The 21,094-nt window shown below is 40.8% G+C and overlaps 1 protein-coding gene across 6 annotated transcripts in view; it reads right to left on the minus strand.

Annotated features, from left to right (window-relative positions):
* Window positions 1-435: 435 nt before the first annotated feature.
* LOC140727541 (cell adhesion molecule DSCAM) overlaps window positions 436-21,094 on the minus strand; it is a 779,430-nt gene continuing 758,771 nt past the window's right edge. For all 6 annotated transcript variants that reach the window (XM_073045003.1, XM_073045002.1, XM_073045004.1 and 3 more), the window contains one exon: window positions 436-7,151. In XM_073045003.1, the coding sequence (XP_072901104.1) occupies window positions 6,811-7,151 (341 nt within the window). In that variant the 3' untranslated portion in view covers window positions 436-6,810. The remainder of the gene's footprint in view (window positions 7,152-21,094) is intronic.

The raw sequence follows: 21,094 nt of genomic DNA on the forward strand, positions 1-21,094 counted from the left end.
TAGAGTGAACTTGATGGACCAAATAGACTAATTCTGCTCCTATATCTTATGGTCTTATTCCCTTGATTGCTGTCTCTGTCAACAGGAACAGTATTCAACCCTTCCAGCTCCAGTTGAGTGCAAACGTGCATCCCCTAGTAGCTTGGCATCATTGTCCAGTGTTTCTTGAGTGTTGTTAATTATCATGAGCATGGAAGCAGATGCATTACAGCTCCTACTTGTCTTGATGTTCCCCTGTAATTCAGTCCATAGTACCTGCACTATCTGACTGTATTTCTGGGCCTCAGAATCCTGTTCCACAAGAAAATACACATTCAGCATTGGTGTGCATCAAAAATGTATGTTTTTATTGCACAATTATCAGTGGAATGTCCCACAAACAATAAGAAAAAAAAAGTCTTTATAAAACCATTTGCAATCAAACAGCGATCAATATCAGACTGACTGATGTGAGAGAGTTATGGGAGTGAAACATGGACTTGAGTAACACAAGGTCACATGAGACAGGGCCACTAAGTTGCAGTACAAAGTAGATTTTCGATTTTATGATCTTGACAGAGCCCTGATTGTGCTTTCTCTCCCTCCTACACCATTCCTCAGAGTGGGAAGCAGAGCTGGACAGAGGAAATCCTGGGAGATATCTTAACAAACAGTAGGCTTAAGCATATCGTGCCAAGTGAATATTCACTCTTTCTAAAAATAAGGAAGCTTGTAAAATTTAATTAAATTTATGTGATGTCTTGATTTTTTTTAAATCTAGAGATACAGTATAGTAACTGGCTCTTCCAGCCCAAGAATTCTGGGCTGTCTAATTACACCCAGTGACTATTTTACCTACTAACCTGTATGTCTTTGGGATATGGGAGATAACAAGACCACCTGGAGGAAACATATGTGGTCACGAGGAGAACGTACAAACTCCTTTCAGGTAGCATTGGGACATGAATCCAGGTCACTAAATCTGTAAACTGATACGCTAACTGTCATGCTTCCTTGGTAATAGAGTTGTACTTCATGTAAAAAATGTTAATAAAGGATAAACACTAGACATTGGTATTGTTGATGGCTATGTTTTGGATTTAGGGTGATATTCAATAATTCAGTTTTAATATTTTATGCATTTAAAGCTGAAGGAAAGATCATGGATGCATTACTCTGTTCTGTCTTTGTCTGAACCTCCTACAAACTTGGTAAAACTAAGTGGTACCTATTTAATTTTTATTTGAGAAGGAAATCTTCAAAGTGAATAGTTTTAGAAGACCTGTCATTTTGCATTTTTAAACTTATTAAAACTTCGTCAATTTGAAGTACAAGTTCTTACAATGATTAGTTTGAGCAACTGTCACTGGCATCAACGTTTTGAGGACTTGTAATAATTTGGTGAACATATGCAGAGATTTCTTTGACGTGCTTGCAATCATTACTTTAAGCATTTCTTCATTCAACAACTTGCATGGCTAATTTAAGCATTTGCTTTTTTTAACTCACAATAATTAGAAAGTGTTTGTAATATGCAAATTGAGATTCTGTAGTGTATCTTAAAAGTGGCAAGTATCAGAATTTACAGTAATTAGCTTGGTTAATAAGTTAACGATGATACCAAACAATGGTTAGTTGGAAAATTAATGAAATCCATCGATAATAAAATAATGACTTACACATTTAGCAATCGGGAAATTGTTGCTTTCCTGTGAGAAGAGGTGTATTGTTGTTGGGAGAACAGTATTAAGTGGCCAGCTCTCAGCTTATCAATGTAGGACTTGGAGCCAATATGTCGTACAAGGCACACTACTCATAGTGGTGTTTATATTAGATGGTAGCATTTATGTGTCCATTTTGTATGACACAGGTGGCATTGTCTTGCATTTTCATGGATATATATCTTATAGGAAATACATTTACTTTTCTCAGGAACCCACTTCCTAGAGTCCTGTCCAATCACATGGGTCCTGAGAGTGTTTATGATCTCCTGCGTGGAGTTGGGAAAGGTGAATTGCTCACTGACTACCTTCACAAAAGGAAGCAACTTCTCTTCGTTCATTGATGGAAGTAAAGTTTCAGAAGTCGGCATGCTGGAGAATCATGAGCACAAACACTTCCCCTACCATTCCATTACAAATGTGACGAAATGCTAACACGTCTCCGCTAGAGACAAGTCATTTATCTTGGCATCCATGGTAGACAAATGGGCATGATCTCCTGTCAAACCAAGCAATCACAGATCTCTTGCATTGTTATGTCTGTATTCCCACTTGCTGCACTGTAGGTAAAACAAAGAAGGTTTATGTTGTCCTTCCAGACCTGAGATTCAACTAGAGAATTGTAAAATATACGGTTTTGCCAGCTCTAATATAAATATATATTGCAGTGATGCCAAAGGAGCATTGAGTTTATCATGGCAGTGGGCATCTTTTATTTGGTTGATTATTTTACAACACAGAACAGGCCCATTCAACCCAATGAGCCTCACTGCCCAGCAACACCGATTTAACCCTAGCCTAATCACAGGACAATTTACAGTCACCAACTAACCTACTAACTGGTATGTCTTTGGACTGTGAGAGGAAATCAGAGCACCCGGAGGAATTCTAAGAAGTTCACCTGGAGAATGTACAAAGTCCTTACAGATGATGCCGGAATTGAACTCTGGACGTCTCCAGGCTGTAATAGTGTCTCACTAACGTAAGGGAGTCTCTGTATGTCCCCCCCATGGAATGCATGGGTTTTCCCTGGGTCCTCTGGTTTCCTCCCACAATCTGAACATGCACCGTGTGGGTTAGTTGGTCATTGTGCATGCCCTGTGATTAGGTTAGGGTTAATTGAGTTTGTTAGGTGCTGCTGTTGGAGACCTGGTTTGAAGGGCTACTCTACACTGTGTTACTAAAGTATTTTCTTTTAAAATAATAACCACTATGCTACTGTAGTGCCCACCACAATAGTGTTAGTTTTCATCAGGTCAAATCTCTCTGTATGGCAGACGCATGCCTTTGCAAAGTGAGGACCAAGTGCACAGCTGCAGTAAACAGCAGCTGGATGCCTCCATTGTGAGGGTGAACTATTGCCTCCAAGGCATAAATCCAGAAGGGAGATTCATTATGGTGGATGTACATTCAGCGGCCACTTTAGTAGGTACAGCTGTATACCTGCACAGCTTCTCATTTATGCAAAGATTATACATCGATGCTGTGCAGAGTAGGCCTCTGGGCCATTAGAGCCATGCTGCTCCTGACAAACCCGATTAGCCCTAACCTAATCACAGGACAATTAACAATGGCCAATTAACCTACACGGTACGTTTTTGGACTGTGGGAGGAAACTGGAGGACATGGAAAAAACCCATGGGGAGGATGTACAGAGACTCCTTACACAATGATGCCGAATTTGAACTCTGAACTCTGGAACGCCCAGGCCATTACGCAACCGTGACGCCCGATCCAAGCCGGCAAACAGGTGACAGCAACTCGATGCATAAAAGCATGCAGACATTGTCAAGAGCTTCAGCTGTGGTTCAGACCAGGTGGAGTTAAGATGACGCCAAATGGTTGCCTATTTGAGCTCATCTGTGGAAACAGCTTAATGTCTCCCTTTTTTCCTTTTCAACGTGGCTCGGGGTCTATTGAGATCCCTGAAATGCAATAGCACTCAAAACTGTGGCTATTCATGGTGACGAGTTCCTGTACTTGGAGCTCACCGGCCTACCAGCCATTTTCTTTCATTCTCTAGGTGCAGCATGGAAGATGCCAGGGTGTGGCCCTGCACGGCCCCGTGGATGATCAATTCCTGGCCGGTGCTGCTAATTGAGATGTTGTGGGAGGAGGAACATCAGGGGGTGGTTGCTGTGGATGGAGGTCTCTGTAGTCAAGCGATCACTCTCTGTCTTTCTTTCTCAATGGTGGGGAGAGTTTGCTGCCGATTCTTGCGTCGGAGAATCCCGGAATGAAAAAGCAACATGGCAGACTGTAACATCGTAACAGTGATTGTTCATTTCCCCTTTTGCTGTGAAATGGGTGATATCTCCCTGTCCCTTGGTAGTGAGAGAGAGGGAAACTGTGGCACATTGAACTGTTGGGTAAAGAACAGTTTTTGTTAACTGCAGATCATGGTCTCTCTTTGGGGGATTTGCTGTTGCTTGGTGGGTGCTGACACTTTCTGCTGAAGTGGGTGGAGGGGAAGGGGAAGTTGATGCTTGCCAATGTTTGTGTGGGGGAGGGGGAGGAGGCTTTGGGGTTCTAATGTTTTTCTGTCATTCGTTCTTCCGCGGTTCTTCTGTTTTTTGCGGATGTCTGCGAAGGCTGTGTATTTCAGGTCATACACTGTATACATTCTTTGATAATAAATGGAATCACTGAACCAAACATCAGAATGGGGAAGAAATGTGATCTAGGTGACTTTGACTGTGGAATGATTCTTGGTGCCAGATGGGAAGGTTTCAGTACCTCAGAAACAGCTGATCTCCTGGGATTTTTACACACAACAGTTCCTAACATTTACAGAGAATGGTGCAAAAAAAACAAAAATAAAATCCAGTGATTGGCTGTTCTACGGGCAAAAATGCCCTGCTAATGAGAGAGGGACAGAGGAGAATGGCCAGATCAGTTCAAGTTGACAGAAAGGTGCCAGTAAGTCAAATAACCATGAGTTACAACAGTGGGGTGCAGAAGAGCGTCTCTGAATGCAAAACATGTCGAACCTTGACGTGGATGGGCAACAGCAGCTGCAGGAGGTACCTAATACGATGGTCATTAAGTGTAGCTCAATGTAATACAGAAACCAGTCACCATCCCAGCATTAACCTAATTAAAAGACTATTAAAATTAACCCTTCTATTACATTCCAAAAATAATTGTGCACAGCTGTAGTTTTATCATTTAAGAATGCTGTACCAACATTCTCTTCTAGAAATGTTCTTTGCTTGAGCTTTTGCAAGAGGATTAAAACAAGGTAAATGATACAAGATCAAGTTGTTAATTATCTGGGTAGAACATAGGGTGAAGCTAACATGTTCAAAGATGGTTACCTCTTCTCATAGGCAGACTTAGACAGACAGGAGATGTTGAGGGATAAGACACTGAATTCCTATCGTTAGCTAAGGAGAGAAGATCAACAACATTGGAAGCAATTTATTTCAATTTTAATAGCAGACTATTTGAAAAGGCAAATTGGTAGGCTAAACCAGGAAAGGAGTGAAACCTTATCATAAGAACAGTGATGTTCAGTAATATCTAAGTCTCTTCACAGATGAAACACCCTCATTCCAAGCAGACACAATGTACATGCATGTGTCCAAACACTGAAAAATATGCCAAATCATGCCTGGTTGAGGGGAATGAGATTCAGGGCGAGTGGTTTAAAATCACTGAATACAATAAATTTTCTTGCACAGGGGTGGACTAGCTTTTTGGAGATCACATTCCAAGATTTGGACATTCCTTATTGGTTTATGATGCAGTATCCGACAAGCTTTTTTTTCTCTGCGACATTGTGTTTTAGACGAAATGTTCCCCCCTCCCCCAATAACCTGCTCCATTTCCATGAAACGCACCAACCAATGACCTTGAGAATACGAAATCTTCTTAGTCTTAAGTAAGACCACTGGTCACTCCCTCTGAGTCACGGTCACCTAATTCCAACAGTCACTCTTTTGTAAAATAGTGCATACATATATAGTATATATATATTTGTTTTGTTATTGTTGTTCAAAATTTTTTATTATAACAACGAGACTGAAAAGTTCTGCATGAGGCAAGTGATAAAATTTAACATCAGAAAATACACACAAACAGCTATGTAGTAAAGAATTAAAGGTCACCAAACTTTGGTTAGAGCTTCAAGCCAGAACCTGTCTGACAAATGCAAGCTTGAGGAGGTAGACACACATGTAGCTGAAACATTAGTTATTATTGGGTTTTCTTTCTCTCTTAAAGTTTATTTACCTAAAATAAATTTTAACCCATTTACAGTTACACGTAGACACACATATACACACACACACACACGCACGCACACACATACATATTCCATATATCTCCTATATATATATGTGTGTGTGACTGTGTGCTATTATATAAATAGATACCACACACACACACACACACACATACATAAATGGATATATAATACATAAATATGGTCAGTAAATCAAAGGAAACATAGATGCCAAGCTTTTTTTTTGACTCCCAACCTTGAGGGTCCATAGTGTAAAGTCTTTAAATAGAATAATTATATTTCAAAAAAATATTAACTAATGTTAATCCTTAGCCTAATGAACACTAGAAAAGAAAAGCTTGAAATGATGTACGTCAACAAAATGGGCCCCAGTCAGCCACCTTTAATGCCATGTTACTTTAAGCCACTGCTTTTTGCTGACTTTGAAAGGTGGTGTGGGTACTTGGCTGCAAACTCTTCAATCAATCAGGGATCGCTGTTTCGACCACAAATGCCGTTTTCCTTTATTTGTGCGATATTTAAACTATTCATGTCTTATTTTTAGCAGGTGACAGAATCTGCAATGGTTTTCCTCGCGTTTTGTTTTTTTTTGCTAATGTCAATGTCTGTACTCTGCCTCCATGCATTTCATAGGAAATGAGTAAAAACGCCATGATCTGTGCATATCAGACAATCAGAGGGCTTCTTAAAAAAATGCACAGACATTCATTTGCTCAGACATGTCACACTCTGGATCACAACAAAGTCCTTGCAATATCTAATTTTTTTTTATATTTTGGCAAATCTTTGATTATAAATATTGGAACCAGTAAAAAAGGTAGCTTTAAATTGAACTATATACAGCCTTGTACAGACATGCATTTGTTATACCAGTGTGTAGGATTTTGCGTAGGGGTTGTTCCCTTGTTTCAAGTGACCGCGATTGTCCAGTAACGATTCCTGCGAGCTGCTCAGTTTGGGAGCTTTGCCACGGTCTGCTCCCTCCCTCTGAGGTAACGTCGAAGTGTTGCTTGATTGCCATTGCTGAGTGTCCCTGCTAGCTGCTTCCATTGGGATTGGCTCCATGACTTGTGTGCGTTTCATGGTGCTCCTTCTCTGTGGCTCCAGACAGGCGTGCCCTTGACCAAGGTCTCTGCTTGGACCGGCTATGCCTCTGTGAATCAGGAAGTCCACCCTTAAGTACGGCGGAAGATGCATAAGGTCACCTGTGTGGAGAATCAAAATGAATCATCCTTAAACAGATACAGACCAGTCATGGAATCACATGCCTTGTAATTAGATGATTTAGCCCTGTTTACTCCAGAGCTACCTGGCTGAAAATAGTCTCCCTATGGATCAATGATGACTATATTTATGCTTTATATTTAGAGATACAGCAAGGTCACAGGCATTCCAGCCCAATGACCCCGTGCCACACAATTATTTCAATGTGATCAATTAACCTACTAATCTGTACCTCTTTGAAATATGGGAGGAAACTAGAGCATAGGGGGAAAGCCCACACCATCACAGGAAAACGTACAAACTCCTTAATGACAGTGGTAGAACTGAATCCAGGTCACTGACACTGTAATAGTGTCATGCTACCTTGCCACCCTCGAATTCTGGAACAGCTCTTGATTGTCTTGCATTGCCCCAAAGGCTTGACTGGGCACTTCTTGGCGCATGTCACACCCGTTCGAGACTGGAGATGCCACAAGAGACTGCAGATGCTCAAACAGAATCAAAATCAGATACCAGTGCAAGACAGACTTTGCACAGCCTCGTACTGATAATAGTTGTCAATAGCACTGAAGGCCATTTGATGGTTCTGGCCCTCTACTTGCTGGAGTTTAGAAGAATGAGGAAGTGATTCATTGAAACCTAACACATTTTGAAAGGACTAGATAGAGTGGGCAGGGAGTGGATGCTTCCAACAGTGAGAGAGTCTCGGACCAGAAGGCACAGCTGCAGAATAGAAAGACTTTCCTTTAGAACAGAGATGAGGAGGAATTTCTTTAGCCAGATGGGTGGTGAATCTGTAGACCTCATTCCCACAGATGGCTGAGGAGTCTAAGTGATAGGATATACTTAACTTGGCAATTGATGGGTTTTTGATTAGTAAGGGTGTCAAAGGTTATGGGGAGAAGACAGGAGAATGGGGTTGAGAGGGAAAATAATTAGTCATGATCAAATGGGCAGAGCAGACTTAATGGGCTGAGTGGCCTAATTCTGCTCCTTTGTCTTATAGTCTTATATGGCATAAAATGTGTTGGCTTGCAGCAGCAGTAAAATGCAAGGACAATTTACACATTACAAAATAAACGATAGTGCATGGAAAGGAATAATGAGGAGGTGTTCACGGGTTCACAGACTGTTCAGAAATCTGATGGCAGAGGGGAAGAAGCTATTCTTGAATCATAGAATGTCTGTCTCAATAACCTGCAGGAGGAACACAACATCTTTATGCTCTCTCTGCTACAAAATGAAGCTCCACCTGCTTTAGGAAGACCACTATCACCTTGGTGCCTAGGAAAAATAAAGTAACATACCTTAATAGCTATCGGCCGGTTACTTTGGCATCCACCATCATGAAGCACTTTGAGAGGCACTCATTAATAACACACTGCAATTTGTTCATTCAATAACATTCAGCCATCTCTGTGCTGAACTTTTCTATGACTCTGAAGCCGACCATCCAGATGCACCATGGCTTGGTCTGCGAGCTGCTCTGCCCATGAACGCAAGAACGCGCAGAGAGCTCAGTACCTCACCTCCCTCCATCTTCTCTGTTGATGCTTCTTGCTACTTTAGTAAAACAGCTAGTATAATCAAAGACCTACCTGGACATTCTCCCCTCCTTCCCATCAGGCAGGAGATACTAAAGACTGAAAGCACGTACCTTCAGGCTCAAGTTTCAATCCCATTATTATAAACTATTGAGCAGTTCCCTCGCATGATAAAATGCATCTTGACCTTATAATCTACCGGTTATGACCTTGTCTAGCTGTACAGCACTTTCTCTGTATTGTAACACTCTTGTTGCATTTTACCTCTGTGACCTATGTAATGAATTGAACTGTATGAACATTATGCAAGACAAGTTTTTCCACTGCCCCTCAGTATATGACAATAACAAACCAATTTATTATAGATCCCTGATCCCTTTCCAAATGACTAGCCAACTATTGACAATTATTTATTTAGTTCATTTAAAGTTACAAATGATACTGCTTCCAAGACACCATCAAATGAAGTTTCAGGATTAATACAACTCACTGGATAAGAATAATCCTCACCTTGTGCCTTGTTACCATTAATTATCAATACTTCCACCAGTTTCTTCTAGTGCACGCTATGAAACTATCTGTCAACTTCTATTAATCTTATCTTTAATCCTGGAGAACAACTTACATTTCTTTAGTCTGCCTATGCTAGGTAAATCTCCTCTGCATCCTCTTCAAAGTTTTCCTAACTATTTAAAGGTGTAGGTGCAATATTCCACCTGAAGGCCAACAATAACTTAGTCTCGTCACAGTCTTTTAACATTGAACATTACAAGAAAGATTAAAATAGCTGTCTTCAATTAAAATTAAGAGTTTTTTTTAATAAAACCCTAGCATGTTCAGATCCTGAATAGTCTTGACAAGGTGGATGTGGAGAAGATGAACCCAACTGTGTGAGAATCTAGAATTAAGGGTCACTATTTAAAAATGAGGAATTGGCTGTCTAAGAGAGAGATGAGGCTTTTTTTTCTGACTGTTATGAGTCTTTGGATCTCTCTCCCTTAAAGTATGGTGAGGCAGAGTCATGGAATGGAAACTGGCTTTTCAGCCTGTTGATTCTGAGTTGACTGTCAAAGATCCATTTTACTCTAACGCCAGCACATCCTGTTCCTAAGAAAGTGATTGGAATGTACAACAATGCAGCTGTATTTGTCCATATTTCAGATGCATTACTGCACAGCTTATTCATTAGAAAACTTTGGAAACTTTCTTAATAACATCTATTTTAATTACATGTGGATTTACGGTAAGCGTTGTGTTTGTTAAATATCTACCATGAAATGATGCTGCTCACAAAAATGATGAAGCTCTTCTTGTAACCCACAGGCAAGTCCAGCCGGAGCCTCCTCTGTTCTCTCTGACTTGTAACACTGACAAGGTCATTACAATTAAGTTGAGGTAAATGGTCAGTTATTAATTTAGAGATACAGCACAGTAACAGGCCTTTCTGGCCCATGGGCCCACGCCACTCAATTACATCCATGAGACAATTTAACTTACTAACCTCTACGTCTTTGGAATGTGGGAAGTAACCAGAGGAAACCCACGTGATCACAGGGAGAACATACAAACTCCTTATAGACAGCAGCGGGAATTGAACCTAGTTACCGGCACTGTAATAGCGTTATACTAAATGTGTTTTACCTTTTATTATGTGTGTGTGTTGAGAGGGGAGGGGGTGATGTGTTATCTTCAATGTAATGGAAATATCCTCCTTCCCAATGAACAAGCTGTGGATTTCATTTTTATAATTTTAATCTATCTGTACATCAAAAGCAACTTTAAAAAAGTTATTGGTTTTATACTCTGACGTCGCAATCTTTCCAAGTTAGTAGCCCATTAACCATTGCTACATGGATGGCTTCTGTCAGACAGATATACTTAAGAACATTTCCTATTTTTATCTTCTCTAATTTAGTTGATATCATCACATTGAAGATGAACAGAGAATATTTATAACCAAGCAGACATATTACCCTAAATATATAAAGTGCATTATTAAATAACAACAATAGTGTTTGTTGAACTTGCAATAAATGGGAGATAATACATCAGTTAACAGTTCTAACATTTAAACTTGGAAATAGTCTTAATAAAAGATGAAGGAATGGTATTAGTGATGTGATATAAGAGCTGCTGGCTCTCAACAAAATATCTGAACACTATCTACTTCATTATTTTTTCAGGACAGCTGAAGATCTCATTCTAACTGCCGCTCTCCTCCCTTTCCCAACATGATACTTCTCTGTGAAGTGAACACAAACGCTTCACAGGCCATCAGGTCTCACCTCAGCGCTGACATTCAGAACCATATCAAATATCCAGGAACATAAACTGACCAGTTTGTTGTTGTCTGTCTCTGTATTAAAGGGAAGGGCTACTGATAGGAATGTTCTCTCAATCTGATGTGTTCCCTTAAATGTACTCATCTTTTCAAAAAAGTCCTCTGAACGCTATTCACAACTAGGATGGATTGAGAAAACATATAGGAGTGACTGACAGATAAGGGAAAATAAAACTCAACTGATATTTGAAAGGATGCCCAATGGAGACAATAAATAAACAAATGAGTCATACTGTAGAAGAACACAGCAATGCAAAATGTCCCAATGTGCCTCATGGATACATTAGCAAATTTATTTTGACAGTGAACTGTTTATGGATATATTCTAATAGAGCAACCACAGGTTGATTCCAAATTGTTGTTATGTTCTGTGATCAACAAGTTTAATGTCCGTTATAAGTGAGAAGAGATATCCTGATGAAGGTTCTCGACTGCGCTCTCTTCCATAGATACTGCCTGGCCTGCTGAGTTCCTCCAGCATTTTGTGTGTGTTGCTTAGAGAGATACCAAGGTTTAGAGGTTTAGGGAAGTATATTAGAGCAATGAGTTTATTTATATAACCATATAATTATTTATAGATATTGAGGGAAGTCATTCAAAGAAAAGTAGAACTGGAAACATGAATTGTAGAGTCCTAGAAAATGATTCTTGAGGTTTTGGAGTCAGTTCAGTATTGGGGTGATTGAAGTTATCCATGCTGGTTCAGGAGTTGTAGGGTAGTAACTGTTCCTGAACCTGGTGATGTGGGACCTAAGGTTCACAAACAGTTATCACCTTACAACCATCATGTGACAATAATATGCCAATATAATACAACAGCAGAATTCAATGAAGAGAAACTGCCCTTGATAAAACTACGTTGGCTGTCTTTGAGGATGCTTCGTCTTTGCAAGGAAAAACAATAAATTTCCAAATAAAGATAATATGTGACTTGTAGGATTAAATTGCAGGTAGAGATAATCCCCTGAACCTGCTGCCCTTGTCTTTGAAGGCATTGAGTATCAGAGATTTGGAAGGTGGTGTTAGATTAGCCATATCTGGTTACTACACCATCCAATGGTTCGGACAGCAGCCACAATGCACCGGTGCTGGAGGATGAATCCTCAGGGTGGATGATAATGAACTTCTCTTTCTGTGAGAGCCTAGTCACCATTTATTTTATTTTATTGAGATACTGCGCCCTTTGACCCGTGTCACCCAGCAACCCCAATCTAACCCTAGCCTAATCAAGGGACAATTTTCATGACCAATTAACCTACCAGCCAGTACATCTTTGGACTGTGGGAAGAAACCAGAGGAGCCAGAGGAAACACACACATTCCACAGGGAGAATGTACAAACTCTTTACAGGCAGTGACGGCAAGGTTATGTACAAACTGGATCACCGCAGTCTGAAAGAACAGCTTTGTAACCATCTTTCTGACAAGTGGAAGTCCAGACCAGGAAGATAAACACAGGTTCAAGTCTATCACTGATCAATCGAGTAAAGTCACCTATGATTCTTGATCAATTAAATCGGACAATATTGGAGATATTCTGCCGCACCTGTGGGGAATTATGATTTTGGGTTGGTGATCTTTCATTACAAGTGATGAGGAAAACTCTTCTAGTAATGATGAAAGGTCATCAATCTGACTTGCTAAGTCCTTTTCACTCTTTTCAGATGCTGCCTGACCTGTGGAATACAGTCATAGAACATTACAGCATAGTACAGGCCCTTCAGCCCATAAAGCTGTGCTGACCTTTTATCTTATTCTAAGATCATTCTAACCTTTCCCTTCCACATAGCTCTTTTTTTCTTTCAGGGATGTGCCTATCTAAGATGGCTCTAATGAATCTAACTCTACCACCAGCAGTGCATTCCAGGCAATCACCACTCCCTGTATAAAAAACCTATCTCTGACATCTCTTCTAAACTTTCCTCCACCCAGCTGAAATGGACGTCTTCTAGTATTGGTCATAAACAATGCTTCCTCAGAGCTCCAGCCACCGGGTTTGATCCTGATATTGGATGTACCCATTTTCACTCAAGTTTCGACCCATGTTTCCCTAAACCTTCCCTATCTATGTACCTGTCCAGGTGTCTTTTAAACGTTGTTTGTGTACCTGTCCCAAACACTTCCTCTGGCAGCTTATACCATATATAGACTATCCCCGGTTGAAAAAAATTAATCCGCATTTTCCTACTAAATCTCTCCCCCGTCACCTAAGCCTATGTCCTCTTTTTCTGAATTCCCCAACCCCAGACAAAAAAAGACTAGCTAGGCCCCTCACAATTTTATATACTGCTCCAGCATCTTTTGATTTTATTCAAGATTCCAAGGATATGCAGTGCTTTATTTTTCAGTGGCTCTGCAGAGACCAGGTTGAGGAAATCCATCTTAGGGAAGGCATGAATAAGAATCTGTACGTGTAAGAAAAGATTAACTGCAGCAGATGAGGACTACAGTGCCTCTGGCAGGGTTGGAATACTAGCTTTGCAGGGCTCTTGGATACTTGCTGATTTACTGACGTAATTAGCTTGATTTATATGAATTCATTTTGGATTTTCTTGCAGAAGGAAAGATAAACTGTGGAAAGAGGAACGATATCAAGCATGTTCCAGAAGGAGGAAAATGAGTTGGCGGAATAGAGAGTTGCACTGTTACCAGCTTTTTGCTAACACTGCTAGACACCATTAGTTAAGAACGGCACAGATGCTGAAAATCAGAAAAAAAAGGCACACTGAAAATGTTGAAAATACTTAGCAGGTCAAACAGTATCTGTTGAGAGAGAATGGAAATTAATATTTCAACTCAATTAACTTCCGATGCTGCTTGACCTGCTGAGTATCTCCTGAATTTTTCTTGGTGGAAGTTTTTACTTTTGAGTTTTCAACACTGAAAATCAGCTTAATTGCTTTTAGAAAGGAATTATTTCATACTGGCTTCTGTCTGACAACGGGATGTGGTTCTCTCCTATTTTCTCGAGCTACAAATTCCTCCTTCCCTCTGTTCTAAGAGGTCGCTCCTTAATTTTAAGGCTATGCCCTGTAGTTCTGTATAACCCCACTATAGGAAACATCCTCTCCACATCCACCCTGTCTAGTCCTTTCAACATTCGGTAGGTTTCAATGAGATCCCGGGCACTCTTCTAAATCCCAGTGGGTACAGGCCCCGAAAGCTGCCAAACACACCTCATATATTAACCCCTTCATTCCTGGAATCATCCTTGTGAACCTCCTCTGGATTCTCTCCAATGACAACACATCCTGTCGGAGATATGGGGCCCAAAGAAGTTGACAATAGTCTAAGTACGGCCTGACTAGAGTCTTATAAAGGCTCAACATTATCTCCTTGCTTTTATATTCTATTCTTCTTGAAATAAATGCCAACATCGTATTTGCCTTATTTACCACAAACTTAACCTGTAAATGAACCTTTTGGGAGTCTTTCACCAGGACTCCTAAGTCCCTCTGCACCTCTGATGTTTGAACCTTCTCCCCATTTAGATAATAGTCCGCACTATTGTTTCTTTTACCAAAATGCATTATCGTACATTTCCCAACACAGTATTCCATCTGCCATTTTTTAGCTATTCTTCCAACTTGTCTAAGTCCTTCTGCAATCGCATTGCCTCCTCAGCACTACCTACCCCTCCACCTATCTTCGTATCATCCACAAACTTTGCCACAAAGCCATCAATTCCATCAGTCAGATGGTGGTGCAAGTATGGAATGAGCTGCCAGTGGAAATGGGGTTGGCATGGTAGCGTAGTGATAAACACAACAGTTTACTGTGCCAGGGATCAGGGTTCAATTCCTGACACTGCCTGTAAGAAGTTCGTATGTTCTCCACGTGACCGGGGTGCTCCGGTTTCCTCACTCAGTCCAAATGTACCAGTTTAATTGGTTATGTAAATTGTCCCGTGATTAGGGTTGGATTAAATCGAGAATTGTTGGATGGCGTGCCTCAAAGGGCCGGAACGGCCTATTCTGCAGTGCATTCCAATAAACAAATGATTAAATAAATGAAGTGGTAATATGGGTTTAATTGTGACATTTAAGAGGGTGTTGATGGTTACATGAAAAGGGTTTGGAGGGATCTGGGAGATGGGACTTGGTAGAAAATCAGGTCAGCATGGTCTCGATAGGCCAAAGAGCCTGTTTCTATGCCATAATACTCGCTGACTCTGGTTCATTTGTCACCTAAAAGTGTGATGAAAAGTTTCATCTGTCTTAGAATTACAAGAATGTTTGAGGAAAGATAACCGATCCCTGAAGCAAAGAATAATACATAGATTAGCAACACATTGAAGAATGTTCATACAAGCCAATAATAATACAACAATTTAGCTGTGCTACAAATTCCAATTCTCCAGACACTTTTCCTCAAAAACATTGCTAGGTAATTACTGGTTGCCTCTGGTGGGTTAGGGCCCAGACTTATGAACTGAGTTAACAGACAAGAGTGGAAAGATTCAGCGTTCTTGAGTAACAATGCACCATAGTACTGGAGGAAAGGGCAGATGTGGATGTATAAAATATCTTGTCAACTGTCAGAAAGGTCTAAGGATGCTTTGGGCAATGAATATCACAAACTGGTTATTTTTGTACGATGTGTCAGAGTCAGTTTGTGTATAAAGAAGGATGAAGTAAACAACCAGCACAAGTGCCTTTGGTGGTTTTAATGCAAGGATAATGTTGGTTAGAGCAAAGGGAAAATGCACAGTCTTCACTTCATGTAGTATTATTGAACTTCACAATCACAGAGAGAAGATATAGCTACTTAACTTGAGCTGAGGTAATCCGTACATTAACTTGTTACATATCTTGAACACCCCTGCTGAGCAAAAATTTATCAGTCTCAGTGCACTACTGAAATGTTTAATTGACTGAGAATTTGCAGAAAAAGATGGGGCTTTGATTTTCCTGAAATGCAGCAATGCTACAGCTCATCAGTGCAACATTGCAGTAATCATCTAGGCCAGGCCCCATCAAAGTTCAAAGTAAATTTATGATCAAAGTTACCAATACTACCCTGAGATTAATTTTCTTGTGGGTATTGACAGTAGATTCAAAGAAACACAATTGAATCAATGAAAATCTACAAAGACAGACGAACAACCAGTGTCCAACGGTGCAAATATGAAAAGAAAAACAAATAATATACTAAATAATAAATAAATATTGAGAACAAGGGTTATAGTGCCCTTGAAAGTGAGTTCATAGGTTATAGAATCAGTTCAGTCTTAAAGTGAGTGAGATCCACGTGAGATATTAGAATATAGAGAAATACAATAGGAAGTGGATTGATGACATTGCTCTGAAATCTGGTTTCGACTCAATGGGCTGAATGGTCTCTTTTATATCATATGTGAATTGAGACTAGATGGTTGAAGGTCTCCCCATGTGCTTCGTTATTGGAATGTAGGACATTGACGACAGCATTGTTTTAAAATTTTGATGTTAATAACACCTTTTCTGAAAGGGCAACACTCGCTCTGGACTGCAATGCAAAAACCGTTCATGATCTGTCCAGAAGAAGGAGATTGTAGATTGGGGACCGCATGGTTGACCACCTTCACAATATCAAAAAAATCAGGATTTTTCATTGGCCAACCATTTTAATTCTAATCTACATTTCCATTCCAACATGTCGGTCCATGGCCTGGGCTACTACCACAATGACATCACCCTCAGTCTGAGGAGCAACACCTCATATTCTGTCTGGGTGGCCTCCAGTCTGATGGCACGAAGATTGATTTCTCTAACTTCCAGTAATTTCTCCCCTCCCCCTTCCCTCTTCCTCCATTTATCACTCTGCCCCCACTTAACTCTTCTCTTCTCCTCTGTCACCTCCCCCCTGGTGCCCCTCCTTCTTCCCTTTCCCTCCTCTCCTATCAGAATCCTTCTTCTTCAGCCCTTTCTCTTTTCCACCTGTCACCAGCTTCTTACTTCAATCCTTCCCCCACCCACATGGCTTCACCTATCATCTCCAGCTTGTATTCCTTCCCCTTGCTCAGCTTCTTATTTGGGCATCTTCCCCCTTCCTTTCCAGTCTCAATGAAGGTTCCCAGCCCAGGATATTGACTGTTTATTCATTTCCATAGATGCTGCCTGAACTCTTGAGTTCCTCCAGCGTTTTGTGTGTGTTTCTCTGGATATCTGGAAAAATCTCGCGCCTACAATTTGTTGTCCATTTTCCGCTCATTTCTTTGAAATGGTGTGTGTTGAAGGTAAACAGCGGGTGTGGGCATAATTTGGATCGAAAAACAACAGGAAACTTGAGTGAAAGCAGGCGAGGAAGGGTTAAGTAAATGCGATTACGAGTAGATACAAATTATCTGGAGACACGCTGACAAATGACAGCTCTGTGCCCGGCTCAGGGGACATTGATCCGCAGAAGGAACTATCATTAGTTGCACAGGCGGAGAACAGAATGCTTGAGAATGCTGAGTTGTGTTCAGTGTCTGCTGCTTGACTGAGTTTTACAGCACTAATAGGACAACAGTAGAAAAATGCTCGAGCAAAAGCAAATTATTCTTCATCCTTTTGCCCCTGGCAAGTCCGCCGCTCCGAACCATTAAAAAAAGGTTCCCGGCTTAACTGAGTGGATGCTTGCAGAAATACTTAATTCCCTTGGGTTTACAGATCGCTTCTATTTGCTCAAGAGCCTCAGAGGGAAAAATTCCATTTATTCTGCCTTCAATTTGGAGGCACAGCAGAGCAAGGTGGTTGAGTTACTAGACTGACAGTGACAGCTGTGGAGTACTGATACAGAGGTGGGAGTTCAAGTCCCACTATGCTTGCTGGGAAAATATACATTAATTTTATTTGTTTATTTCTTTAGAGATTCAGCAAAGGAACAGGCCCTTCCGGCCCAACGAGACCACACTGCCCAGTTAAAGCCATGTGACCAATCAACCCACTAACCCATCCGTCTTTTCGGCCCAAAACGTCGACTGTACTGTTTTCCATAGATGCTACCTGGCCTGCTGAGTTCATCCAGCATTTTGTGTGTGCTGCTCATCTTTGGGACTCCTCTAGGAATCCCACGTGGTCACGGGGAGAACATACAAACACATTACAGACAGTGGCATGAATTGGACCTGGGTTGCTGGCACCGTAAGGCGATGTGCTGACCACTACACTACCATCGTCTCAACACTGGTTTAATTAATAATTTATTGTTAGTTAATTGAAATAATGAATTAAACTGAAATTCAATAATACATGCTAGGGATAAGACCATAAGATATAGGAGCAGAAGTCAGCCATTTGGCCCATCCAAATGTCTGCTCCGCCATTCAATCATGGGCTGATCCAATTCTTTCAGTCATCCCCACTCCCCTGCCTTCACCCCATACCCTTTGATTCCCTGGCTAATGAAGAACCTACCTATCTCTGCCTTAAATACACCCAATGACTTGGCTTCCACAGCCAGTCATAGCAACAAATTCCACAGATTTACCACCCTCTGACTAAAGTAATTTCTCCGTGTCACAGTTCTAAATGGACGTCCTTCAATCCTGAAGTCATGCCCTCTTGTCCTAGTCTCCCCTACCATGGGAAATAACTTTGCCATATCTAATCTGTTCAGTCTTTTCAAGATGAACATCTGTATTGGCATAAAGTCCCATTTGGTTCATTGTTGTCCTTCAGGGATGGAAATATATGATCCTTACATGAACTGACCCATATGTGAGTCCAAAGGAGGTGATGGTGATTGTCCAAGAACTGCCTCTGCACTGTAGGAGTAATTGAGGATGGTCAATAAATGCTGGTGTAGTCAGCAACAGCCAAAGCCCATGAATTAATAAATAGAAAGAGCACAATAGCGTATCCAATAAAGTACATTCAAATAAAAGATTGTGATCAGATATTTTAAATCCATAATTAACCTGTAATTACATTGCGGACCACATATTTGCATATCTCTAGTTAACCATAGCCACACCCAGTCTCACGACAGATCACACCCAATCTTACCACCAATTCACCACAGATCACACCTAATCTCACCATCAGTTCACCACAGATCACAATCTCACCATCAGTTCACCACAGATCACATCCATCCCACCACCAGTTCACCACAGATCACATCCATCTCACCACTAGTTCACCACAGATCACACCCAATCTCATCACCAATTCACCAAAGATCTCACCCAATCTCACCACCAGTTCACCACAGATCACATCCAATCTCACCACCAGTTCACCACAGATCACATCCATCTCACCACCAGTTCACCATAGATCACATCCATCTCACCACCAGTTCACCACAGATCACACCCAATCTCACCACCAGTTCACCATAGACCACATCCATCTCACCACCAGTTCACCATAGATCACATCCATCTCACCACCAGTTCACCACAGATCACATCCATCTCACCACAAATCCAAAAAAGACCAAACCCTGTGTTACGTACCCGTGACACGTGACAGTGGTACCCTTGTCACGTGACTGGGGTTGAAGTTATACTGGACATGAGGTAATGGTGGAGTGATGTCATTTTCCCGCCAGTAGAGGTCATGTGACAGGTTTTTTCTACAGGGTATAAAAGGAAGACCCACCCTGTCAGGTGGGGCAGTTCGTGGCTGGATTTGCCAAGATGACTTCATGTCACTGCGTGATTTAAAGGGATGACGCAGTTTAGTTAAAAATGAAGTTTTATATGATGCCTGAAGTTTAAAAGGTCAGAGCCAACGGTTTCTTTGCTAAGGGAGAGTGAAGAAAAGTTTGGAAAATGGAGATCGAGAAGAATCGATGTTCAATGGATTGACTTCGACCTTGTTTGATCCTCATTTGGAAGGATTTCGTTGACTATTCTCGCTGTTGACCCCTGGGATGACCAGAAAGGGTTTGAGAATAGTGTGGAAGAGAGGTCAGTCACTTTAAGCTGTTATATTTAATAAAATTCGACGTGGGAGTTCGACGCTGGGAATCGAAGGACATCGACGTGGAAGAGAATTTAAATCGCTTTAAAAAGTCTCTCCTTTTAAAAGTACCGTGAGCTTTTGAACTGTCGGCATGTCGTTTTAGAATGCTGTTTTCATTCGGCAATTCGCTTTAGAGAACTGAGTTCTTTTCAATACCGCTTTAAAGACTGTTTGAGACTGCAACGCTATTAAGAACTGTTTGATTCAGCTGCCAGCAGCTGGTTTCGGGTCATTGTTTGGGTTTGTTTACATTTGAAGGGGGTTTGTTATCAGTGTTTAATAAACGTGTTATTCGTTATAAAACCCCTTGCCTAACTCATCTATATTATTGTTGCCCGAATACGTAACATAAATATGGGGGCTCGTCCGGGATTGAATTATTTGAGTTAAAGTTTTTTGGATTTTGAATCGGTGTTTTGGTAACGGGGATTGCTCGATTTTTTTTTGTTTGTTTGGCTTGTGAGTGGTATTCGGCAACGATGAATATTGATGAGTTTCTGGATTCGCCAGACGCGGACTTGTTAGCGAAGGCGAAAAAAACTGAAGTCTCTGAACTTGCTAATCGGTTGCATCTTAAAGGGATTTTGCAAACTACTTCAAAAGCTGTAATACAGAGAAAGATCGCATCACATTTTGTGGCTTCGGGTCATTTTGAAGAATCGATTTTAGAATCGTTTCCAATAAGTAATCTGGAGATGCAGTTGCAAATTGAACAAATGATGTTAGAAAGGTGTAAATTGGAAATTGAGCAAAAGCAAAGGGATTTTGAATATGCAATGGCTAAATTAAGGTCTGTAGAACAGTCTGCTGATTCTAAAAAACCGTTTGTTGCTAGCCAAGAAATTAAATTGGTCCCTCCATTTAGTGAAACAGAAGTGGAAAGATATTTTCAACATTTTGAAACTATTGCTCGGATGTCAGAGTGGCCGAAAGATAAATGGTCAGTGTTATTACAGAGTGTAATCAAAGGCAAGGCACAACAGGTTTACACAGCTTTAACTGCTGCGCAAGCATTAGATTATGATATTGTGAAAGAAAATATTCTCAAATCATATGAGTTGGTCCCAGAAGAGTACAGGGAAAGATTCAGGAGTTTGAAAAAGT

Source organism: Hemitrygon akajei, chromosome 5 (assembly GCF_048418815.1).
Source record: "Hemitrygon akajei chromosome 5, sHemAka1.3, whole genome shotgun sequence".
Classification (NCBI taxonomy): Eukaryota; Metazoa; Chordata; class Chondrichthyes; order Myliobatiformes; family Dasyatidae; genus Hemitrygon; species Hemitrygon akajei.